General features: G+C 47.6%; 1 protein-coding gene across 1 annotated transcript in view; it reads right to left on the bottom strand.

Annotated features, from left to right (window-relative positions):
- RASA3 (RAS p21 protein activator 3) overlaps positions 1-26,379 on the bottom strand; it is a 118,033-nt gene that overhangs the window by 76,724 nt on the left and 14,930 nt on the right. Inside the window, exon 2 of the mRNA XM_081085047.1 lies at positions 3,074-3,191. Within this exon, the coding sequence (XP_080941173.1) occupies positions 3,074-3,191 (118 nt within the window). The remainder of the gene's footprint in view (positions 1-3,073; positions 3,192-26,379) is intronic.

Raw genomic sequence — 26,379 nt, 5'->3', positions numbered from 1 at the left:
TCCACTGAGTCAAACTGGTTAGGGCTACTAATATTTTTTAAACTATGTAATTATTTTGTGTAGGTTTATCTCTTTGCTGTCAGTTTTAACTTTCTGCTAACAGTACCTCTCTCCTTACCTGGTATGTATACTAGTAAAAGGGTAACATGCAAATTGGTCACGACACCCTCAGAATCACAACCAGGTATGCTAATTAGTCACAACCAGTATGCAAACTGACCATTACTCCATCACAATAATGAGAGGAATATGCTAATTAGCCCTGATATGCTAATTAGTCATGGCCAGTATGCAAATTGACCATCACTCCAACACACAAGATGGCCATCCCCATGTGGTCAAAGATTGTTGCCCCCATGTGGCCACAAGATGGCCTGCAGGGGAGGGCAGTTGTGGGCGATCGGGCCAGCAGGGGAGGGCAGTTGGGGGCAACCAGGCCTGCAGGGGAAAGCAGTAGGGGGTGACCAGACCTGCAAGGGAAGGGCAGTTGGGGGTGACTGGGCCTGCAGGGGAACAGTTAGGTGTCGATCAGGCTGGCAGGGAAGTGGTTAGGGGGTCATCAGGCTGACAGGCAGAAGCGGTTAGGGGCAATCAGGCAGGCAGGCGTGCGGTTGGGAGCCAGCAGTTCTGGATTGTGAGAGGGCTGTCTGACTGCCCATTTAGGCCCAATCCCACCCTCGAGGGGTCCCAGATTGGAGTGAGTGCAGGCTGGGCTGAGGGACAACCCCCCCCCCCCCTGCACAAATTTCATGTACCTCTAGTATTAGATAAATATTCATTAAGCTAATGAATAAATTAATAAACAAAAATAACTAAGTTTATTAAAACTATCTGTAAGAAAAGTGTGAATAGTATGTGAAGGGATTAGAAGTTCTGATGAATTGGGAGTATTACCTCATGAACTCACTATAATTAACTAGCTTCTTATGGCAGCATTTTAGGGGCTCACACCTGATTCTGGATGTATTACAGCTGGTTTCCCAGAAAGGTAAATCATTGTCATTATTTAACTCTCATCCTCCCTTTTTGGCTTCATAAAAACATTTTCTAGTGCCACCAAAACCAGAAACCATGATTTCTACTTCTCAATTTGCCTGAAATATTTTGAAGACAATGGTCCCCATTTCTCAACCTCGCCTAAAAGAGAGGTTCCCAAATCTATTCCCTTCCCAAAGACCCTCATTCACAAGCCTAAGGAGAGTAGCGCTTTACAGAGATTGACAATAATCCTCCAAGTCTATGACCCATGGGCCTCTAACACTGACTAAACACAGAAAGGGTTTTTCTCACATTAGGCAAATGGAAATAACCCTTGAAGGTTCAGTGACATCACCATCCCCAATGTCATCTTATCATCAACACAAAACCAGACTTTACCTCTGACAAATTCCTCAGGCTTTTCATTTTTCTTCAGGAAAGCATTCCAGAGAATCTGGTGTATGCATTAAAACAACACAACTGTAATAGCGCGGAGCCTTGCCAGTGTTGGTGGCAATGGTGCAGATGGAGAAGGAAATGTCTCCATGTTTCAGGGGCAGGAGATCCTTTGCAGTTTTCAAAGAATTAAATTCACTCAGTCATTGGAATGTGTTGTTTGTTCCCACTTAGAAGCAGCAATATGCAAGGATATAATTCATCTGCTAAAAATGTTCTCAAACTCAAAATAGCTGTTTGGATGGACCCACACAACCCATAATTCAAAACCCGAAGGTGGAGTCACTGGCTGCACAGGGATTCTTCTTCACTTCATATAAACAACACGCTCAGGGCCCCACTGCTGGCTTTGCTGTGCTTCCCCCAGACTGCAAACCACTGCCCCCATCCCCCAACTGCTAACACATATGTACCAAAATGTTCTGCCGTCTCACTGTTCGCATTTCTGGTTTCTCACTTCCCACCCCCTGTAACTGCTGTGACTTTTAGTTGCCATCACTTCCTACCCCCTGGGTGTGGTCCAGGGCCAGCAGCAGAAGCTCCTGGAAGTTGTTATATATGCAAATCACAGCCCCACCCCAGACATCCTGGAGCAGACATCTGTTTTTAATAAACCTTCCAAGTGATTCTTAAGCAAGCTAAAGTTGAGAAACATTAATGTTTTCAATTATACAGCAAACATCTGTCTTAAGACCTGTTAGATGCTGCTCTTTCTTACCTGAACCCTGTCTAGCTCAAATTCTATCAATAAATGTTTTCTAGGGCTCCTACCTCAGTGAATAGTTACTTCTATGACCATCTTGGGCATGCCTCTCTAGATAAATTTAAAGGAAGGTGGTAAAAAAAAAGTGTCTTCCAAATATTTACCCACTCAAAATCTTTGATTTATACTCTTCTGGTGCAGTATACACTTTCCAGTCCATCTCTTATAAGACACTAGAGCAGTGGTTCTCAACCTTCCTAATGCCGCGCCCCTTCAATACAGTTCTTCATGTTGTGGTGACCCCCAATTTCATTGTTACAAATTGAACATAATTAAAGCATAGTGATTAATCACAAAAACAATATGTAATTATATATGTGTTTTCTGATGGTCTTAGGCGACCCCTGTGAAAGGGTCGTTCGATCCTCGATCCCCAAAGGGGTCGCGACCCACAGGTTGAGAACCGCTGCACTAGAGGCCCGATGCACAAAAATTTGTGCAAGAGTAGGCCTTCCTTCCCCTGGCTGCCGGCACCGGCTTCTCTCTGGCACCCGGGACACAGGCTGCTTCCCTCCAACCCTGGCTTCATCTGGAAGGATGTCTGGAATGACGCCTGGAAGGATGTCTAGTCTAATTAGCATATTACCCTTTTATTATTATAGATTGTCTTGGAGGCAAACAAATAGTCACATATGTGCACTTTGCTCCCAATGCTGTCCAGTCCTGGGCATTACGAGCATCTGGGGAATATCAATTTGCCACTGAGGATGGATGCTCTGGCTAAAACTGCCCTATAAGCCAGAGCCCATGTGGACATTTCCTAATTCTCACGCAAACTAAGCAACACAGAAGATGGCAAGATGCCATATGTGTTCAGGATCGTTTCCATACAGAATAAAACTTATCGGTATCCAATACAGCAAGAGCAGACATTACCAGAGTGATTTCTCCACGATTTTGGTCCTGAAAACCTCCTCTTGGTCCAGGTTCACGGTGCAATAGCAATCTCGCATCTTGTTTGGCCCCGGGTAAGTGGGAAGATTTTTGGCTTCACCTAAAAAGCAAGTGTAAATATGTCATCAACATAGCATATAATTATTAGGTCCCCTTGCTAATCACAGACACGTTTCCAAATAATGGATTTATTTCATACTAAGGCACCTGCTTTCACTTTTGTACATTCATTATGTCTTCATAAGGTCATGGTTTTCGTGCTACCACAAGTCAAAATATTGATGAAAATACCATCGGTGGTGTTAAAAATGCAGTGTAGCATTCACAGTAACCTCTAAAACAAACTGATAAGAGTAGGAATCCATCAACCTAGGACTTAAGGATTTTTGTTTTGTTTTACTCACATTAGTCTCTTTAATTTTTTAATGTTTAAATTACGATAAATATATATAAGTTAAAATTAATCATCTCAATCATCTTCAAGTGTACAGTTCAGTAGAGTTAAATATATTCACATTGTTGTGCAACCAATCTCTAGAATTGTTTCATCTTGCAAAAAAAAAAAAAAAAAACTATGTACCCACTAAACAACAACTCCCCATTTCCTCCTCCCCCCACCTCCTGGCAACCACCCTTCTACTTTCTGTTTCTCTGAATCTGACTGCTCTAGAAACCTCATCGCAGTGGAATCATACAGTATCTGTCCTTCTCTCTCTGACTTATTTTACTTACTGTCCTCAGGGTTCACCCATGCTACAGCATGTGCCGGACTCTCCTTCCTTTTCACGGCTAAATGACATTCCATTGTGTATGTGCCACATTTTGCTTAACCATTCAATCCCCAGGGTCCTTTTTATTCTGAATTTAATTTGATAATATTAGTCAAAGTTGGGGCCATAATTAAGGAGAAAGACTCTTTATTGATGAGAGTAAACTATGACCTACAGCTGTTTAAAATACAGAGTAATCAGTTAGGAAAAATTCCAGAAAGAGAGAGCTGCTCTAGGTTGAGTGTCTCCCTCTCACAAGCCCTTTCCTTCGCACACAAGCACATTTGGAGAAAAAGGAGGAACCTTCAAGAAAGCCAGCTTGCCTGGCCAGCCCTGCAGGAAATGTCCACAATGTCACAACCCCCTATTTGACCCTGGGTCTGTCTAGAGATCATTATCAAAACCACAACGGCCAGCATCCTCTGCTAGAAGCTCAGATTAAGCATGAGGGGTTGTCCAAACAGCCCTGTTTACTTGTGAACTGAGAGCGAGCAGGAATGGATGAGAGGTGGCTTTCAACCGGGACAGCTGATGCCCAGGTGAAGACATGCATCGAACATGGAAGAAATGCCTCGAACATGCTATCACCTCCCAAAGTCTTCCTTGTCACCGAGTCATTTCAGTTCTAAAGATGCCTGGCTCTGGGCGTGCACTGGCACCAGACTCAGCACTAGGAAGAGGGACAGGTGTGGGCACATAGCACCATGCCAACAACAGTTCAGGTAGATGCTGATAATTTACTTCTGTGCCAATAAATCTTACTTCTGATACACAAAGGTGTTTTGGGGATTTCCAGCAGCACCAGTATTAATCTATGCCTGTGGACATTTCTGGCATGAGACCTACCTTCTTCTCTAGGCCTCAACTTTCCCAACTCTAAAAGAAAGAACTCTCCAAGGCCCCTCTAGCTTTGAGACTTTTCTAACCCAACAGGTTCCAGAAATTTTTCTTTCTCATCAAGGAATCATCAATGGCTATCAGTTGGTGAAGAAAAATAAATAACAGATAAATGTCTTTTTATAGCCATTATCCTTAAAACACCTTAACATCACAAGGCTTCCTTCCAGAACGTGCCATTTTTACATGAGCTGAGCAAAGGAAAACATGGCCAATCTGGGAAGAGGCATTTGAATCCGAGCCAAGCTTCGAGTCAGCTGTTAAATGTCAAAAGACAGATTCTCCGAAGGCTCCTGGCAGATGTGAAAGGTCATATGTGCACATGCATATGCATGCAGAGTGAGTGATGAACCCACCAACAGGAAAGGGTAGGACGTGACTCCATGGGCATCTCCGGACTGGGAGGGGGAGGGGGAGGTATGAGGAGGAGCAGACACGGGTTCCTGGTGACTGCTCCTTCCGCTGAGCAGACCTGAATGGGCAGCCACACCACACACACCAAGCTCACCATGGGGCCTGTCAGTTTTCCAGTTCTGTTTCTGGAGCTGATCATTTTTGCAGTGTTCACAATCTTTAACCTCAAACCAGCCTGACTTCATTGACTTTCCTACTGTCACCTTTATGATGTGAATTGGGGTGTACCCTATTTTCCTTTGAAAATTTTTTGGCCTCGCCAGTGTGGCTCAGTGGTTGAGTTTCAACCTATGAACCAGGAGGTCACAGTTCGATTCCCTGTCAGGCCACATGCCTGGGTTGCAGGCTCAATATCCAGTACGGGGTGAGCAAGAGGCAGCGATCAATGATTCTCTCTCATCATTGATGTTTCTCTCTCTTTCTCACGGTGGGGACTGTAGGATAAAAGAAAGAAGAGCTGAACAACAGATACTTAAAAATGTGAAAATGCCAAATTATATTATTCTGATATGAATGCAGTCTCGTCCACATTCCTCCCACCCTACAGGCTCCCAATCTGGACTGTTATAGAAACATCCTTGTTGCTATGACAATGACAACACTAGAGAGCCAGCTAGTGGACCTGTGCCAACATTAACAAACCACTCGGGCCAGGAGGGTTGGGAGCAGCAGCCAGCACCCCGCCCTGGGCCATATAATCTGCCCTTACAGTTGGGAACCCCACCAAAAAGGGCCAAGAATGATGGGTTACTCCCAAGTCTCTGCTTGAAGCCCCACAGCAGAGCAAGGGTGGATGTCCCAGCTCTTAGGGCTTATTTCACCTCAACCATACTTGCAACAGATTTGTTTCTTCCATGTTGATTATTTATGCCAAAGGCTAGAGGTTGCATCACTTCCTAACTACATATTATGGGTCTTTTTTTCTCTCTCAGAGAAAAAGCATTATTTTCCGTAGTAAGTAGAGGCATTTACATAAGAATATAAAGCTGGTCCTGTTATACAGTAAATGCTAAACTGTTTGTTTAATGAATGGATGAATAAATGACTACAAGATAGAAGAAAACTCTGGCTTCATTCTAAGAAGCAAATAAGTCATCATTTTTGTATGATTCTTCCTATTAACCACATCTCTAAATTTACTGTTCACCAACCTGAACTGTTCATCGGTAGACTTGCTAAAGACAGCGTGTTTGGTATGTGATATCATCTCTGAACACCTAATTTACTAACAGAAGTAAAAGGCAGCACTTGAAAAACAGTAACATAACCAGTGCTGAAACGGCAATCTCTGCTTTCTAATTACAGGGATCGGGCAATGGGTGAGGAAAGCAAAGGGTAGGCTCTGAAAGCGGTCATCATCCCTGACCGGCGATCATTCCTGTGTGAGCTCTCAATGAACCGGCCAGAAAACCCAAGCCTGCAGGCAGCTGGGGAGAGGGGAGAGCCATGGGTGAATGCCTGGGCCTCACTGGAGGGGCCGTGGAAGGTCTCAGTGCCACAGCCCTGGGACCAGCTCTGATAAGGAAGCCCCTTCCCTGTCTGGAAGGCTGGCTTCCCTGCAGGGCACTCAGGAACAATGCCCTCTATGCCCGAGAGGGGATGTCAGACACCAGGCACTCTAGGAGTAAGTATTGAGAGCTCAACCCCATGTCACCTCTAAGGGTGATCTGATCTTGTTTGCTGCCCTCCAGCATCTAGAGAGGCCAATGTGCTCTCACAAAACTCACAGAAGAGAAAGATGGAGGAAAGGATGAAGGAGGCATTGGGAGGGGAGAGTGAGGGTCAAGGGCTTTAACTGACAGAGCACTATTCTTCCAGCTGTGAGCCTGGGGCCAACACCAACAGAACCGTCTGGAAGCAGGCTACCCAGATGTGCTTGACTCTACCAGCCGTCCACACAACTCTGGCACTTTCAACTCAACTACAGTTCAACCTCGCTAAATAATACATTACAGGTCTGTAAGCCAAGTGCCCTAGTCCTGTAAGAGCAACCCCTTCCCAACCCAGAGGCCTTCATGTTTAGAAGCAGATGTGAGGAAGAATGGCCGCTCCTAATGCTCCCCATCTTCAGGCAGGCCTTCCTGATTTACACCGCAAATGGCTCTATGAATTCTGGTAGCCAGCATAGCTTATTATGACAACATAAAAGCTATTTCCCCACAGAAATCAGTTTCATGATTAAAAATTCTATTTCCTTGAATATATTTTTGGCTGCCTTGCTATTTTAGCACTTGATATTAAATAGAACAAAACTCCATAAAGCCAGATGAGATTGGATTTCTAAATCACATTATAAACAGCCTCCTCTATTGCATACTGATCTAGAAGTCTGGAAAACTCCATGCTGAGCTGCCTGGACGCCCGCAGGGCATCACCCAACCACCGTCACAGCATACATCTGCTTCCCGGAGGAGAACCATACATGAATAGTGACTTACATCTGTTTCGGATTTCCTCCAATTTCCAAAAGGGGTAGGTAGTGCGTTACAATATAAAAGCCAAGTATACAATAAGGCTGTTGAACTTGAAATTAAAAGTTTAAAATATGGTAAAAGGAAGGAAAATTACATCTATCCATCCCCAATGTGGATGACTCAGTGATTGAGTGCCAAGCTTCCTAGTAGCTATGGTACAAATGGAAATATGGTGGAGCACATCATTGTCATAATTTATTTAAAAACAAAACACACCAGTTCTCCAGGAGGAAACATCTTTCTACAGCAAGTCCATGGCTGGCAGCTTTTTCTGGGAGACATTAAGTGATGGACCCGGCATATAAACGTGCTCCACGTACTTCTTGTCCTGTCCATCAGGAGAAGTGGGTGCACAATATGAACTGCTAGCCCTGTGAAAAGAGTTCTCTGCAGAGGAGGTGGGTGATAACCGAGGAGGGGCTGCTCTGTGCTGCCCCATCTGATTCAAGGCAAGATCCGCACACGCTGGACAATTTCTGACTGGCATTTCCACTCCCAACACCTCTCACAGCCGTGCCTGACCTTGTCTGTCCTGTGCCTCAGCTCTTCAGAGAGCCGGTCTGTATGCCAAGATGCAACTGTCCCTAGAAGTTCCCATCTCCTCCCATAAGTGGCATCTGGGGTCACCTTGAGTAATGGGAACTTCCTGACTGGATGCACGGCCCAGGGGCAGGCTGCAAGTAGGGGAGGAGGTAACTCGGGGCAAAAATCTGTGGCAACTCCGTAATTACAAAACACAGACTGGCACCCACCCACCTGGCTCCCTGGGACCCTGTGCCCCTCTCACCCTTGCAGCGTTGGAACTGTGCTCCTCTCCCTGAACACCCCTGAAGCATCTCCTGCTCCTCCTCCCTCCTCCACTCTTCCTGCTCCACTATGGGCTGTCCTGTTGTCATTTATGCAAGTCCATGTGCCAGGACAATTTCAATGTCTCTCTGCTTTCACGGGATGATCAGAATTGCTATGACAGGAGTGGGGCTAGGGGAAGGAGACCTCAGAAGTCTAAAGAAAAGTGCATTTTAGGCTCCAGACAAGAAACAAAAGCCCAAGATACTAAGAATGGCAGATGGAAAATCATCCACTTCTCCATTTTCAGACTAATTTTATAGACAAGAGCACGTCTCCACAATTAGTTAGATTTTCAGTTTTGAACTGAATTCAACCTATTCAGCACCTAAATACACACAAAACATTAGCTAACTTTGCTCTTTCCCTTAAAATCTGGTATTTTTCTCACTGGGGAAAAAGAAAGCATGCTCTATTCTCCTGCGCTTTTCCAATTATGCTAGACATGAAAATAGTGTTCTTGACAATAACTCAATCCTGAAATAAAAACTGTAAAATTAAGCCAAGAAAAGGAATAAAGAACCCACTAGTTTCCTTTTAATTTTAAAATGTCATACTGTATGGGTATTTTTTTACTCCTTTGAAACAAAAATGTTATGCCTCCGTTTACAAAATATTTTTTTTTCATCTAATGCTGTATTTTCTATCTAGTGGCTATTAAGACCAGAAAACAGCAAGCAGGCCATCAACAATGAAGACATTTATTGCTAAGGTGAGGATATTATGGATACTTCTGGAAGGTGAGGACCGCTGGAAACTACAAGCTCTCCCCCAGGCAAGCCCTGAGCCTTCCCCAGAGCAAGACTCAGGGCAGGGAGGCCACCTCCACATCGATCCCTGTGCACCTGGACAGTGAACAAGAGGTGCCAATGAGCACAGACCACACAGAACAGAAAACGTGGTCTGTGGGATGACGCCAGTGCTACAGGGAACTGCAGACTGGGAATGCTCTCCACAGGCGCTCCTCTTCCCCCGCCCCCCCCCACCCCACCCAGTGAAATGTGACCCAAAGAAAGAAAGAAGAAAAGGGAAGAATGCCTGCTACCACGTGGTATACGGCCAGGAGTGGACACCAGTCGCACATGGCCATAGTGGTCATCTCCTGCTATAGACGTACCTCTGTATTACACATTTGCTTGTGTGTGCGCATGTCTGTGTACATGTGTGTGTTGACTGCTGCTTTTTAAAACAGCTTTATTAAGGCAGGCTCAGCATACCGTTTGAAGTGTATAGTCCAATGATGTTTAGTATATTCACAGGGTTACACCACTATCACCAACATCAATGTTAGAACATTTTTGTCCCCATACGGGAAACAGGAACTATTTACTGTCATGTCCTCTTCCCTCCCCCGCCCCGCCCCACCCCCCCGCCCCCCCAGGCCCTGGCAACTACTAACCCACTTTCTAGCTTTACAGATTGGCCTATTCTGGGTATTTCATACAAACAGAATCATAGACTATGCGAGCTTTTGAGTGTGACCCCGTTCAGTCAGCATGTTTTCAAGGTCCCTACGCACCACAGCCTGTGTCAGACTCGGTCCCTTGCACAGCTGGGTAATATTCCATGGTGTGAATGTGGCATCATGGTCTCTTCATTCATTCCTCTGCTGATGGGCATTTGGGATGTTTCCAACTTTGGGCTACTGTGAAGAATGTGGCTCTGGGTTCTGTGTACAAGTGTTTGTGTGAATGTATGTTTTGGATTCTCTTGGTTATATATACATGAGAATGGAAATGCAGGGTCACATGGTAACTGTGTTTAATTGTTTGAGGAACTTCCACACTCATTTCCATAGCGGCTGCACCATTTTACATTCCCACCGGCATTGTACAAAGGTTTCAATTTCTCCACATCCTCACTGACACTCTTGTCCAGCTTTTCAATTATAGCTTTACTTTGAATCAAAGAAATAGCAGTTTTCTTTTTTAAAAAATATATTTTTATTGATTTCAGAGGGGAAGGGAGAGAGACACAGAGAGAGGAACATCAATGATGAGAGAGAATCACTGATCGGCTGCCTCCTGCACGCCCGCCCCCCACTCTTGGGGATGGAGCCTGCAACCTGGACATGTGCCCTGACCAAGGATCGAACTTTACCTACTGGTTCATAGGTCGATGCTCAACCACTGAGCCACGCCGGCCAGGCCGGTTTTCATTTATTTTATGATGGCAAAATGGGGGTGGGGGACCATGGCAACAGTTTTATTAAGACTAAGTACTTTTGGCACACGTCCAGGCAGGTCATGAAACTGTCTCCGAAGAGCACAGATGAAGCTCTTTACACACGGCAGCACATCCAGGATGCATCACTTTGGATTTCGTGTCCCATTTCTGACCAGAAGAGTGACCTCCCCAGCCCCTAATCCCAGCACGAGAGATTCTGGGTTTACACTGCACACGGCCGAGCACTGGCTTTGAAAACACAGAGAGAAAAACATGTCACACAAGAGAGCCAGACTTGATGAGCAGGCATGCGTATCTGCAAGGGCATCTCTGCTGGAAGCTCGGGTACTAACCACACAAAAATGAAATCCATCTGCTTCCGCTCAGCTCACCAGAGCTGGCCCCGAGTCGTGGGCACAGAAAAGAAAGCCAGTTCCCTTTTCTAGAGGAAGCTGGAGCGGTTCCAGAGGCCTGATTATGACTCCGGTTCGGAGTTTTCAATTGTGACTTATATGCATGTTTTCTGTTGCTGTTATTGTTCAGTAGTACCAGGAATGCACAGTAGGAAACTTCCAGATGTAGGAGTCCAAGATTAAACATTAAGAGTCTGTCTGTAGCCCATGCTCTCTAGAAATAGCCTTGTTTAGTAACCTGTGTCTTAGTCCTTTGAGCAAGCAAGACAAATATAAACAACAGCCTCACTAACAGTCCCTGGTTTATTAATTTAAACTCCTCCGTCAACTCCCTGCTATGAAAAACAAAGAACTGAAAGCCATATACATCTCCCACCCCCAACTCCCAATTTCTGTTGTCAGACTGTTTCTACATTGTCTTGCCTATTTTCTTTATAAGTTGATTCTAAATCTTTAAGCCCACAAGATCAGTAGGCCCTCTGAGAGCCAAGGTTCAATGGAAAGACACCTGACCTGACCAAAGACCACCGCTCCCAATATGTGGTGGCAGGTCCCCCCTAAAGCATTCTGGCCTCTTTCATGTCAGACCCAGACACTACTGCTTCTCACCCTCTGCCACCTTTGTTTCATTCCTTTTTCATTTGGCCTGAGCACCTGCTCCACGCACTTGGTTCTGGGGTGCAGGAGGATGCATCTTTGCAGCCCAAGTGTCCTTACAGTTCGACCAAGTATATAGCCAGGTTCGAGTTAACATTAAGGCACTGTTCTATTTGTAAGAGCTCTTTAGAGCATTAAATGGCCAAATGTAAGTTCCATCCTGCAGCCTCCTTCACAGGCAACAATGCCACGAGTTCCTTGTTCCTCCTGGAGACTCTGGGAGCAAATACAAGCTGGTATATTACATAAACGGCAGCACGTGCTTCTTAAAATGGGCATTAACAATACATCTGGGGAGATTATCAGTACATCTGGAATTCCCTCCCCTTTTTTAGGGCTGCACCTTTTTTCATTAAGTGAACACAGTCCATTTAACCCTCCCTCAAGGATGCGCACTTCAGTTATCTTCAGTCTTTGGCTAACGGGTGGGCAAACTTTTTGACTCGAGGGCCACAATGGGTTCTTAAACTGGACTGGAGGGCCGGAACAAAAGCATGGATGGAGTGTTTGTGTGAACTTATATATTCAAAGTAAACATCATTACATAAAAGGGTACGGTCTTTTTTTTTTTTTTTTTTAGTTTTATTCATTTCAAAAGGGCCGGATCCGGCCCACGGGCTGTAGTTTGCCCACGGCTGGCGCTAGTACCAGGATTGCAGCAACAAATAACCATGCACAGAATCCATTTCTGTAGGTTAAACAATAAACTCCTGGTATCAGAATCTCTGGCACAAAGGATAATTTTTAATTTTCATATAAATTTATCATAGTGCCAAACAGTTCCCTATAATAGCAATTTGCATTCCCACTACCATGTTTGAAAATGCCATTTTCCAATATCATTGCTAGTAATGAGTTATCAAAATTGTGGGTCTTTGCTAATCTGATCTGGGAAAAATGATGTGTGTGTGTATTGCACTTAATTTATTACAAAGGATTCTTTTTTTTTTTTTTTCAAGAATCTAATTGTATTCCATTTATTCAGAAGTTAAAGCCCAAGGCACCTGCACAGCTTTTCCCTCCTCTGTGCTCCATAAGCAAGGTCCCCACAAGCCAGCCCTGGCAGAGGCTGGCCACACACCATTCCGATGGTATCCATAGAAACAATGTTTAGGGAAACGGAAATCATCTTTGCTGTCAAATAGTTTTTCCAACTATGCCTGGACCCACTGCTTCTAACTCTATAGCAAGCGGTGCACAGCCTTGAGGAGCCAGATGCTCTGGGCCCCGGGCAGCCCAGATGCTAGGGGGCTCTCCCCGCCCTTGAACCAGACTCGTCCCTGAGGAAGGTGAAGGCTGAGGACCTCGTCATGACCAGTTTAACAACTAGCTGTCACCGCTGCAGTGCAGGTTCCTGGGTTCTGACAGCAAAAAATTCTTCATAGTTTACATTAAGTGTTTCTTGAAGTTAAGGGAGGAAGACAATCTGGGAAATACCAAATTTGTGGAAAGGCAGTGTGCCTACTGCTACCATAAGCCCACGGACTGGTCTTGATGCGGAAAACAAGACGCCTGACCTGGCCAAAGACAACCGCTCCCAAATAGCGGTGGAAAGAGAATCTCCCCTTTCAAGATCCGAGTTTACTTTTTGGAAACAATCAACATACGATTTCCCCCTGCTCTTTTCCGCCCTGTATATTTTGGTACTACTTTTGCTTTTCTTTCTTTTCGCCACATCATTCTGTAAAAGAGTCCTGGCTTGAACTTGAGAAAGAAAATGTCTTAGATGTTAACAAATTCAGAGTCTTCCATTAATACATGTAGTGCAAAACACAAGTTCCAGAAAGTATTTGAAACAGACGGCATTCCTTTGTTCATTCACGTCTAACCTGAAAGGGAAACCACCTAAATAAATACTTTCAGACACACTATGGAATATTCCAGGTCCATGACTAACACCAGACTTCACATGGAATGACCTGTCTTTCATCTATTACTCTGGGGCTACAGAGGACTCGGAGAGGCCTTCCTGACCCAAAAGCTTGAAATTTTCACATATGATTTGTTAATTTGCAGTTGGCTAAATACACAAAAGGCTCAGTTTCTCAAGCAGTTCTGATTTTGTAGTCAGGGCTGTCTTTGACTCTTCCTGGTGCGGGGGGCATACCCCAAGAGTGAAGGCAGTAATGGCATGGCCAGCTCAATGCAAGGCTATTTGCTCATCCGACTTCACACGTAAGTAAGAGTAACATCTGTGAAGATGCTTGTGTGTAATAAGCCTGTTACTGTGCATGTGTGGCATCTATAAAGATGCATGTGTGTGACATGCCTGTTACTGTTCACATGTGGACAGGTGTAACCTCTGTGGGGATGCATGTGTGTAGCCCGCCGGTTATTGCTCCTCTGTAAGAAGGTGGCATTTAAGGAAACCCTGGCAATATCTAACTTCCATTTGCAGAAAGCAGAGAGGTTGCTTCCTCATAATAAACCAATAAAATCCCTTCTTCCTTCTTCTTGCTCTCAGCAGCACAATGAGATACCGTTTCGCACCACGAAGACAGCTGGGGTTTCCTTTTAAGGAAAATAGCAGGTATTGGTGGGTTTCTTTTAAAGGAAAATAGCAGGTATTGGTGGGTTTCTTTTTAAGGAAAATAGCAGGTATTGGTGAGAATGTAGATAAAATGGGATGCCAGTGGGAATTTACAACAGGGCAGCTGTTGTGGGAAACAGTTTGGTGGTTCCACAAAGAGTTAAACAGTTACCACATGACCCAGCAACTCCACTCCTATTTTGATTTACTCAAAATAACTAAAAATAGGCGTGCAAACAAAACCGTGTACATGAATGCTCATAACAGCTTCACTGCCAGGAGCAAGCACTTGAAGATGGAAGAAACTGTCATACGGACAATTGCGGAAAGAGCAGAGGCCGGGTGGGTATCTGTGTCCTGCACTAGCCCAGGGGCCAGCATGGCTGCGGTCAAGGGGCTGGAAGAATTCTCATAGGAGCCTATGGCCCCTGCCCTGAGGAGCTTCAGGTTAACTAGGCACATGGAGTGCAAAACACATGTGCCAGGTGGAAGCTGCCCTTGGAGACTGCAGACTGGGCACAGAAAGGTGTGGTAAGAGCACATTCTGGCTGGGGAGTCAAAGGCTTCACAGAAAACATACCCACTGCGGGCCACAGGGGAGACGAAGGAAGGGCAGGTGAGGTGGAAGCTGACTTAGACCCAGAGGAGACATGAAACCCCATGAAATGTTGCAGAATGCAGGCTTCCTCTTGACTGAGCAAGGAGAGAGGCAACTGGAAGGCACATAGGTGGGAAGAGGAAGAACCTTCGGAGGGTTATAAAGAATAAGTTAACGAAAGTTTTAAAATTATTTAACGGGCCTGGCCAGTGTGGCTCAGTGCTTGAGCATCAACCCATGCACCAAGAGGTCACTGTTTTGATACCCAGTCAGGGCACATGCTCAGGTTGCAGGAGACTGTTGATCAATGTTTCTCTCTCTTTGATGTTTCTATCTCTCCTCCTTTTCCCTTCCTCTCTCTAAAGACCAATAAAAACATTTTAAAAATAAATTATTTCTGATGGGATATGGGCTGTTCTTTTAGCTGTGACTCAAATGCACAAGAGGAGAAAAGCTCGACACAGTTTCCCGGCCCGCAAGGAGACACCATGAGATCCTGACCCACCGGCACATTTGGATGGAGTGTACTGGGCATGAGTCATGCTCAGACCAGCATCCCATGCTGAGTGGCCCCTCCCTCCCCTTGCAGTCTAAATAAGGCTGCTTCAAGCCTGGCACCACCAACTGCTATCACACACACACACACACACACACACACACACACACGGCAGCCCCTTGGCACTCCAGCATCTCACACAGGAAGTCAGAGTTCTCTCTGCTGAGCTCAAGAGCTGTTTGAAACTCCAAAATTATTTTTAACATCACTGTTGGTCTAATTAGGCAAGAAACATTGCCAAGTTTACAAGCCGGCTGCATTTGAAGGACCATGGGCCATTACAGAGGAGACTAAGCTCAGGATGTTTTTTTTAACTTTGCTGAAATAAGGAAGAAACTAAAAGGCGAATAAAAGAACTTGTAGGAGACTCAACTCTAACTTTATCTCCCCATTCGGATCATCCTTTCAGAGAGGGAGCACACCAGCCAGATCACTTGTATGGAACTCCTGTGCCTCCTGTCCTCCCCCTCCTCCTCCTCTCCCTGCCCCCGCCCCTCCTGTACTGTCCCTCTTCCCCTTCTCTCCCTCTCCCTACCTACTCTCTCCTCCCCTCCTTCTTCCCTTTTTTCACTGCCATCCTCCCTCCTCCATGTTTCCCCCCCTCCCTTGCCTCTTTTAGAGATGTGCCCGGACACCTTATCTTTAAAAACAGAGAGCTGTGGAGAATTCCTACTCCAGCATATGCAAAAGAAGTGAGGAGCCCAGCACTGATCAGATGCACCAAATCACCAACAACAATGCTGCTGGCTTTGCAGACTTAGCCAGGCAAAGGCTCTGCTTTAGGCCCTCCCACACCAGCCATTCCATCTGTGAAACTGCCCTGAGGCCCAGGGCCATTACCCTGGGGTGGTCTGGGCTCCTCACCACACTGTGGCTGGCATCTGGTTGTGTGTGTTTCTGAGACACAGGCCTATTCTGCCTTTCCTGCTTCAGGCGCCATCCTGAGATAAACCTGAGCCTCGGAGGGCCCTGCATGCACAAAGGCACTTACTTCCTTAAGGAAGTGGACTGCATTCCCGGAGGCTTCCTGACACAGTGTCTGCTTCCTCTGAAAATGCCCTGTTTTCCAGCTGGTGGAGATTCCTCGGAGGTAGAGCCCCAGGGACTCAGACACAGGGGGCCAGGGTCCTGTGTCCGAGGTGCCCACTGCCAAGAATGGAGTCAAGTGATAGTGCAGACCGGCCTGGCAAGGTGGACCTTCACACCTGGACGTGGGTCTTCCAGAGTCAGGCTCCTGATCTAAACTATTCCTGCTGCACAGACTCTCCAGGACTGAGGGCCAGATGGACCCCTGTGCTGGCCTGTGGGGACCACGCCCACATGCAGCATCCTGCACTGTGGGTCATGGCAACCCGGGTGATGCAGCTCTTGGAGCACCAAGCAATGAGCTGACTCCTCTCCTTTCCAGGGAGCTGCTGTCATCGTTGTGGTGGCATTTGCCAGCTCGCTGATGTGACAATACTTAGGGGTCCCTCCAGATGCTTTGAGGGATGTGTGCATATTTGCCTGGCACCTACTGGACTTCGGGTCCAACTGGATGCTTTTGGAGCAGCCGTGGCTGGTGCAGGAGTGTGTCTCAGAAGAACCCAGCATACTCCTTTGTCCAATCAAAGCACAAGGGACTTAAAGGCTCAAAGGCACCAACAAATGCGCCAAGAATCCCAGAAGCACAATGCGTCTATTCCAGAGACTTCTGTTCTCCAAAGAGACCTGCAGGCTGGCTCACGGCACATGGGGCCTTGTCTTAGGGCGAGCTCCCGCCACAGAGGCAGGGTCCACAAGCTGGGCTAACTGCTGAATGCAGCCACATTTTAAGATGAGCCCATGTTGCCACACACACCAGCAGAGCGCCCCTCCCTTGAGGTGCTGCTGGAATCAACAAGCCCAGCACAGGCCACGAAACCCCACAGGAAGGCCTGTGCCTCTGGGTTGTTTTCATGTACATGAACCTTCAGCCGCCAGAAATGGGCCTCTCGACCTGACCCCGGTCCTCAGGGGATAACAACCAAGGGCACCGCCTCCAGCCCCATCAATCATGGTGTGAGCGTCTGGCCCTACTTCAGTGAACCCAGCCACAAAGACGGTCTCTGATCTACTGTCCCCTGTGGAGAACCACAAACCAAAGCCTGCTCTGGCCACTGGATGTGAGTCTTAATGGTCATTTTAGAACCGAGGAAAACTGCAGAATTAAAACTTTGGTTTTTCCTTTCTTACTTATTACTGTAAAAGACTGCCCCGGAGAAAGATGAGATTCTAAGTGCAAAGAGACTGTCATGTGCTGGTTGGTTCTGGTGCGTGAACCTTCTTCCATACTCCTGATGTCACCAACACTAGCAAACACAGAAATGCATCCAAGTCACCAGCATCCTCTCCAACTCAGTGGACACTGCACTGAGAAGCCCTTGCCTGTCCCGCACCCCAAACCCCAGGCCCCCACGGAGAACGCGTTCTGTCCCATCCAGGGCAGGCAGCGCCCGCCTTGCAGACCTCATAGAGGGAGCCCTCCCAGCCCAAGATGAAGAAAGACAGAAAGCTGGCGTGGGCTCCTCTGAGCAGAGGGAACAGAAGAGCTTCCCCCACTAGGGGTGTAAGCCCTCACGTGGGCTCCCAGCTACATCCCCAACAGGCTGCACCTGTGCTATGCACTGTCATCCCCCCACCCAGGTGGGCTCATCTTTTGAGGCTGTATAACCAGCAAGTGGCAGGTTTATTTATAACATCAGCGGAGGCTCTCAGAGCACAGAGAGCAGGTGCTGGTGAGGGAGTACCTCCAACCTGTGGGAGTGGTGCCCAGGGCAAGGGGCTGGGGTGGGGGAAGAGGTTCTGCTGCCCCTCAGACAAGAGTGGAGCACCCATGCCCTAGCTGGTTTGGCTCAATGGATAGAGCGTCGGCCTGGGGACTGAGGGGTCCCGTGTTCAATTCCAGCCAAGGGCACATGCCTGGGTTGCGGGCTTGATCCTCAGTGGGGGGTGTGCAGGAGGCAGCCAATCAATGATTCTCTCTCATCATTGATGTTTCTCTCTCCCCTTCTCATTTCCTCTCTAAAATCAATGAAATATATTTTAAAAAAAAAAGGGTGGAGCACCCATCCCCCAGCAACCCCAGCCTCCCACGTGGGGACAAAGACCCCTCCCACCTGCCTCCCACCTCCCTGAAAAGATACACCACATCAAGGAAGGGGTAAAGGCTGACAAAACAGAAATGCACCTTCCACACCTGAAGCCGATGGTGTGGCACCTACAGTTTGTTACCAGTCACAGGTGTACAGGAAAAGGGAAAGACACGCCCGCCGCCCTCCAGGCTGCTCCTGTCCTCCCCTTATGCCTGCCTGTGACTTCCAAAGTTGCCATTTCTCCATCTTTTAATAATATTTGTTTAAAAACCATGAATAAGTCAATACCTAGGTCTCTTAGGGAAATAGTCCATAAAACAAAGATTTATGAAGGATAATGTTTATTATAACAATACTTATGTTAACCAAAAAGGAGAAAAAAATTAAATGTTCAGCAATGGGAGATTCTAACAGAGAAAGCCTTTGGCAACACTGAGCCAGGATGTGGGGTCCAAATTGTGACACATTCTGCTCTATGCACTGTCATCCCCTCACCCAGGTGGGCTCACCTTTCCCCATTTCTGGGCACACAGTAGGTACCTACTGGTAATCCATAGTAACTGAACGATATGCATAGTCCCTTTTAGAAATATCTATGTGTAAAATTAAGAGTTGTATAAAGAAACGCTATTTGTTTCTTTATCCATTTTTAAATGTTCTTAATTACAAAAGAAATATATACCCGCTAGAGGCCCGGTGCACGAATTTGTGCACGGGTAGGGTCCCAAGGGGGTGAAGGGGGTCAGGACACGATCAGACCTCCGGGTGGGCGTTGGGATGCCCTTGCCAGTCCGGGATACAGATCCATCCCGGACATTGCGCTGGTTGTCGAGAGCCACCTGGCAGCCGCTTTTATATCCTTTCTTCTGCAGTGTGTAAGGCTGACTTCCAGGAGGCTGGTGATGCTGTTGGGATTGTGCTGGTGGTGCTGGTCCGTCGGTGCCTGGCCCGTTCTCCAGAGATTGGCCTTGGGGACGACCTGCGTTTTCTCGTCTGTCACTTCCCAGCCCGTGTGCCTCTGGAACATAGGTCTGTCCCAGCGTGTGAGCACCCAGGTCGACTGTGAGCAGATGGGTCATGAATGGGTGTCACAGACATTTCCTTCAGGTGTGCCATTTGTCATTTAGTGTCTTTTCCATACAGAGATTTTAAATTCTTATGTAACCAACTCTGTCATCTTTTCCTCTTCAGCTTTTTAGCTTAGTAATTAGTTAGGAAGTTCTCCCCTGTTCCAGAGGTTATTCACAGTATTTTCCAAAATGGTCCTGATATTTTCGTTTTTTATTTTTTCACACTGTAACCTTTACTCTGTATGAGTTTGTTTTATATGGTGTGAGTTCGGATATAATTTTTTCAAGGCAGTCAATTAAGACAACTCCATTTATCAACTATACCACTCCTTCCCCTAGTGAACTAAAACAAAATGCCATCTTTATAACAAATTAGGTTCCAATATATATTTTCATTTACTTCTGTATTCTCTATTATATAGTTTGTCTATTAGAAATCTAAGTATATCCTGCTTAACGTTTTTAAAAGTTGACCACATATATTAAAATACTATATAGATATATATGAAACACCTATTTAACAATTCTATCACCTTTGTTAGTCTCCAAGTTATGATCCTATTTCCACCCACTAACATATATACAAAGCAGGCACCTAGTGCTTTTACCTTCTGAATAATTTTTTCAGGCTTGAAGTGTAGCTACAGCAAATAAACATTGAAAATTCCACATTTATTCTTTAATTTACTGCCATTTAAATGTAAACTGTCCACAGACCTCTCACAGTACACCACTGCTGCCTGACTAACACTCGGAACTAAGGAAAGCGCTAGCTCACCCTGAGCTGCCAGCTGTCGGAGTTGGGAGCTGCCATCTTACCTGCGGAAACTTGCTCACTTCAGCTCCGTCTAGAGATTTCTCCTCCAGGAAGGCGTTCCCTTTCCCTACCACTTCTATCTATTTTTAGCTCCCGGAATCTGAGCCACTGGCTGGTCTAGACGGCCTGTACAGAATCAAGGGCCAATTCACAATTTTCCATGAATTAAAATAAACTGAGTTCATAGAAAATCCCCAATCCTATTTCCTACCATGATGTCTAAGACATTAAAGTACTCTGTGCCACCGAAACCTCCTGTCGGCCTCTCCCCGCCGGAACCCTGATGAAGTGGGCAGGCCCTGCACGGCCTGAGACAAGTGGACCAGGAGGCAGAGAGATGGAGATCAAGCCACAGGAGGTGGGGACAAAGTGGGTAGGGGTCAGGGAAGGTGAAGGCACAAGGGCAGAGGGAATGTTCCAGACGTTTTGCACGGTGGCATGAATTAGAAACACAGGAAACAGCTAACCACTTGTGTGTGTTTCTGTGTGTGTGTGTGTGTGTGTGTGTGTGTGTGCCGTACAATGACTTCTTGGAACATCAGAAATTCAAAAAAAGAAGGAAGGTTCACACATAAGCCAATGGCCCTAGCGCAGCCCCTGGTGGCCTGTATGCTTTTGTGATACTTTTTACACACTGGTGGTCAGCAGACGTACATTTGGTGTCCTGCTTTCATGTAACATGATTCTATGGGTTTAACTTTCCAACCTCACAACCTGCTCTTTCAATGTGAGCATCTCACATCAGGACAAAGTGTGCAACACTGTTTCTTTGCACACCCACGTTTGTGCCCCTCCAGGCCTGAGCTCCTTCTCCCACATGAGCTGGAGCTGTGCCACTCACCGCCTGGACATCACCATGACCCGGACAGGAGGCCAAGCTTCTCCAGGAGGTTCATGTGGCAGCTCCACTCCCATCTGAAAGAGCGTCTTGGCCCACCACCACCCACATCCCAATCCTCCCGGGAAGCTCAAAGCCACCAGGATGAGAGTAGGGCCCTGCAACGGGAGAATGAACTGTGGGGCCAGCTGAGAGGGGCTCAAATTACCGCTGAGCTTTCCAGAATGGAGCCAAGCATGGTTCTCTCCAAACCAGAGGCTTATGCTGATGGCCAGCACTCAGCCAAGCTGCCCTCCCCACTGTTATCTCAGAGCGGGTATGAGACTCTCACTAAGCCTCGGTTTCCCCATCAGTAAAATAGGGATAAGACTGCCTATGACATGCTTAGCATGGTGCTGGCACACTCGCTAGGTAGCAGTCAACAACCCCCTCGAGAGTTTAAAACACTGATGTCATTGAGGTTAGCATCAAGGACCAATGGCTGTCTTCACCGCATAACTTTCTTGGTGCTAGAACACAACAGGGAGTAAGACCTGCTGACTATACATGATCAAAGTGACTTTAGAGGCCAGAGATACAACCTAGCTCTGGGGCTGGGATCCGAGGAGAGATGTGTCAATGATTTCCCCGAATCACAATAATAGCTATTCAGCTGGAGTTACTCTGCACTGTCCCCAAATATGTCCATAGTAAATCATTGTCTTTCCATAAATTTCTGGCTCCTCTAAATTATCATAGTGAATATTCAGTCTAACACAGAGAGGTGTATCAGAATAACAGAACAGGCAGCAGATGTAGACGTCGCCTCATTCAATTTAGAGCAAAGGAGAAGGAGGCTACTGGGGCTGCAATGGGCAAGGGGCTTCGTGGGGGGTTAGGGCAAAGCCATGCAGAGCCAGAAGCAGTGCCCACCTCCACTGGCTTACAACCTTCACGGGACCAAGGGCCCACGAGTTCCCCAAGGGAAACTCTCCTGAGAAACCGTCGATCCTTCTGGTCGGACAAGAGGCAGTGCAGGGCCAGGCCTGACGAACAAGTTCTCAGAGCCTCATCTCAGTCACGGGACAGTCATCTGGCCTCATTTCAGGCCGGCCCTCCGGCCCTGTGGTCTCACCCTGAGAAAAGCATAAACAGCACTGCGCAGCTCTCCCTTCATTCCCTTCACGTGTCCAGCCTGGCCACCGCTCTGTGCGCTTCTTCCGCACGCACAGCAGAGCCCCATCCAAGCACGTGGGGCCTGCTCACAGCCTCTCTCATCTCCAACGCCAGCCCCAACATCAGCTCTGAAGCTCAACTCCAGGGCACACTCCAGTCACGTTTAGATAATCCCAAACCAACGACCGTTCAAGAACGTGAGGATAAAATCCACCAGCATTTATGTGGTGCATACCATGAGCACTTGACATCCACAATTCTGTTCAATCTTCTCCCAAGGAGATTAGCTGTGTGAATTCCAGGCTGAGGGGCTAAGTTCCTGTTCTCTCAAAGCACACAACTCGTCAAGGTCAAAGTTAAAAGTGAACCCGGGACCAACTGGCTTTCAACCTGTCCTCGTAACATTGCACGAAGGTCTTGCACAATCACGTATGAAGCTGAGGCCAGACCCTCAAATCTCTAAACACTGCCATCAGGCCTCTGGCTCCAGGCTCCAAGGCAGAGACTCAGAAGGCTCCATGTGCCAGGGAGGGAGAGGTGCCCTTTGACAAAGCGGGGGGATCTCTAAGCTTAAGTATAGGACTGACGGCTTTGGACCCACATGGGATGTTAGCACTCAGAGCTTCCCTGCAGCAAGTGCCCCATAAATGTGCCGTGTCTTAGCCACTCACAGACATACTAATAGTCCAGTCTCTCCTGCGCAAAGGGCGTGTCTGGGGTTTAGATGTGCAAAAGGCATCGGTGTGGAATTACACATTTTCATATTCTAACTTTGCTTTTGCTTTTCTGTATTCCCCAAATATCTTCTTCAGTGAAAATGTTTACTCTTATAAACACACACACACACACACACACACACACACACACAGCATCGGAAAGACTCAAAGCCAACAGTTGCTGGCAATGCTCAGAGGATGGGAGTGAAGAGCATTTGGGCCAGAGACGCTTACAGCAGAAACATGAGGGGAGAGAAGGAGTGGGTGACACAGCAGAAGACCCTCAACCCCACTGCATTCCTCACTGATGTTGCTCCTCTTCTTCTCAATCCTGGCAAAAATTAGATCCCCTCACCCCAGGCTGTGGGGGTGGGCATGGAAAGTTTGTAAATGCCCAGTCCAGACCCATGGAATCAGGTCCTCAGTGGGTGGACCAGGCACTGGTGGTGTTTTAAAGCTCCCAGGGGACTGTGATGTGCACCCAGCCTGAGGGCTTTCCCTCTGGGTTAGGGAGACACAGAGATGGGCACCGGCCCCCAGGGACTCCTCTCTGAGCTAAGGGTTACTGCAACACATTCTGCACAGGAACACCCCACGTGTCTGTGTGAATCTCACTACAAGGCAGGCAGCCAGGCTGTCAGGGCCGGCAGCATTAGCCTTCGCCTGGCACAGTGTGTGGCACATGCACTCAGGCATTTAGCCCCACATGCCCCTGAGGGGGCCAGGATAGGGCCTCACTGCACAGGGACACACTCCTCTGAAAATAACAAGCTGACCCCTGGTTGATGCTTGTTTTGAGAACCACGAATCCACCCTGAAAACCTGATCAGCCACTCAGGCTGATGGGAGGGATTCTGGCGCTGAGACCCTGAAGGCGGGACTGTACCAACGCTTCCATTGTGAGATCCTGCAAAAGAGGTCAGGCTGGCCTGCATCATCACTCAGGGCTGCTCAGGCAAAACAATTAAAACTACCACATAGAACAGCAAGTTGCTGATGCCACCAGTGAGCTCTAGACAAGCTTCGAAGGGGTGGTGTCTTTAGGAAAGAAGCCTCATTTCCCACGCCCCACGCTCCCACGCAGAGCCCCGCCTCTCCACAACACCCATGAAAAGGCTCGGTGTTTTCAACGACATGTGTGACAGTCTTTCTTTCCAAAATAGCCTCTAACCACACAGGCTGTTCAAAAAAACCTCAAATAACAGAGCATGTAAACCTCCCTCCAAGGTCAGTAATTAGGGTTCTCCCTGCCTGCAATTTAAGCAGAGCCGGGACTTCGAGGGGCGCGTCAAATCCTACATGGTGGTTGGGGTAACAGGGCACGGCAGCAGCAATCCCAACCAGGACATGATCAACTTAAAATAGCTCCCATGTATGCTGTTGGTGCAGATCGCGCCCTAACCTTTAATTCCAAAGACTAGGCGGGAGAGTGGGCGTCTGAGTGGACGAAACGAAAATGGAGAAGCCCTTTTGTGTGGTCGGGTACGTGGCACCATGTCCCGCCCTGTCCTATTAACTCTGGGCCCCACATTCCGCACCGGCACCTAAGACTGGGCACATCGGACAGTCTGTGTGGGAAATGCTGGTGTGTAATCAGACCAATTTGGTGACAGCAAATAGAGAGAAGGGAACAAAACCCTCCATCGACTGCTCATGGGTGTTGGCATGGCACCCAGAGAGGGTTCCCGGTGAGGGGCTCCTTCCCTGAGCGGCGGTAGCTGGGCTGGGCCGGCTCCTCCATCTCCCACGGGAGCTGGAACCTGGCGGCAGCAGCAGGACTTTCGCCCAGAAACGTCAGATGAGGAGCACTTTCCACTGGTGACAGGGCAGAAAGAGCTGCGGGGTTCTCAGCTCAGCGGTGAGGGACCAGCGGCTTGAGCCCAGGGGCCCTCCGACTTTTGCTGCATTGGGAACCCCTGGAAATAAGGACTGCCAGGCCCTGCCCAGAGTTACTGCTTATTTAGGTCTGGGGTGGGGCCTGGACATCTGCACATCAAACAAGTGCCCAGGTGCTGCAGCTGTTGGTGTGGGGACCACACTTGAGGGGAAGAATTCCAGGAAGGGATGGTGGGCATGCCAGCTCTTTCTGTCACAGGGGTCCCCTGCTAGCCCACCTCCAGGTGGACCCAGCAGCCTCCTCTCCCGAAGGCAGCCCAGCCTCAGGCTGAGCTCTCAGAGCAAAGGGTTTCAAAGAGAAACCTCAGCAGGAAGGAGGCCATGCCCCTCAGAAGGGAAATGGGATGGAGGCTACGGGGGACTTGCAAAGGTACAGGAAGGGGGTGGCTGGGCGATGTAGAGCAGGGAGCTGGGGGCACAGAACAGGGAGCATTGAGAGGGGAGCCGGGCGTGGGCACTAAGATCAGAGGAGAGAGCTAGGCGCTCCTGGAGGAGGCTGACCAGGATCTGAGAGAGGGAGGTGCTGGGAAACCTCTCCTGACTAGGGAAGGGGCAGGGAGTGGACCTGGGACAGCCCACATGAGCAACCCTGCGTTGGTCAGGAGCCCACAACTCCAGGCACCCTTTCCCTGCTCCACTGCTATTCACTGGTCCTGCTCATTCATGGACATCACCTCCTTCCTAGGACAGGCCCACATAGGGCACCAGGGGCTTCAGAGACCCAGCCCCACCCCCCAGGGCCAGGCCCCAGCCCAGCAGGCACTCTGACCCAGCAGTCTTGGCTTGGGTCTTCCCTGCACAGCCCCTGCATCCTCCTAGCATTCAGTGACAGCAACCTGACATGTCACTTTGACAACAGTGCGTTCATTACCTGTGACTGCAGAACAGAACGGTGATAAGAAACAAAAGAAATGTCAAAAAAGTAGATTTGAAATATAATGCAGATCCCTGCTAAGCCCACCAGCAATAACCAAGTTGCTTTTGACAAACTTCTAAAAAAGAGAGAAACATGCTAATGAGAAAACTAGATTGGTAGCCTTTGTTACCTAAATTTCATAATTGTGAAACAGTTTATACTACAGATTTATTAGTTTGCGCAATACCCACAATTTTATTCCACAAACCATTATAGATCCCTTACAATGCAAGCAGTCACTGTGCCTGGTGCTGGGGCCACCCGACCTTCACTCCCTCCGCGAGCTGAGTTCGCTGCGATATTAGAAAGCCAAACCACAAATTTATCTGCAGAGCTCAAAATGAATTTCCTCCCGTCATGTGCTAACTTTCTATTCTGGATTTCCTGGGGTTTCCTTTATTAAACTTGAGTCCAAAACTATCTTGGAAAGGACTCTGGGTCATCTC

The sequence above is a fragment of the Myotis nattereri genome (genome assembly GCF_964212035.1).
Source record: "Myotis nattereri genome assembly, chromosome: 2".
NCBI classification, from domain to species: Eukaryota; Metazoa; Chordata; class Mammalia; order Chiroptera; family Vespertilionidae; genus Myotis; species Myotis nattereri.
This window is presented reverse-complemented; position numbering and strand designations above follow the sequence as displayed.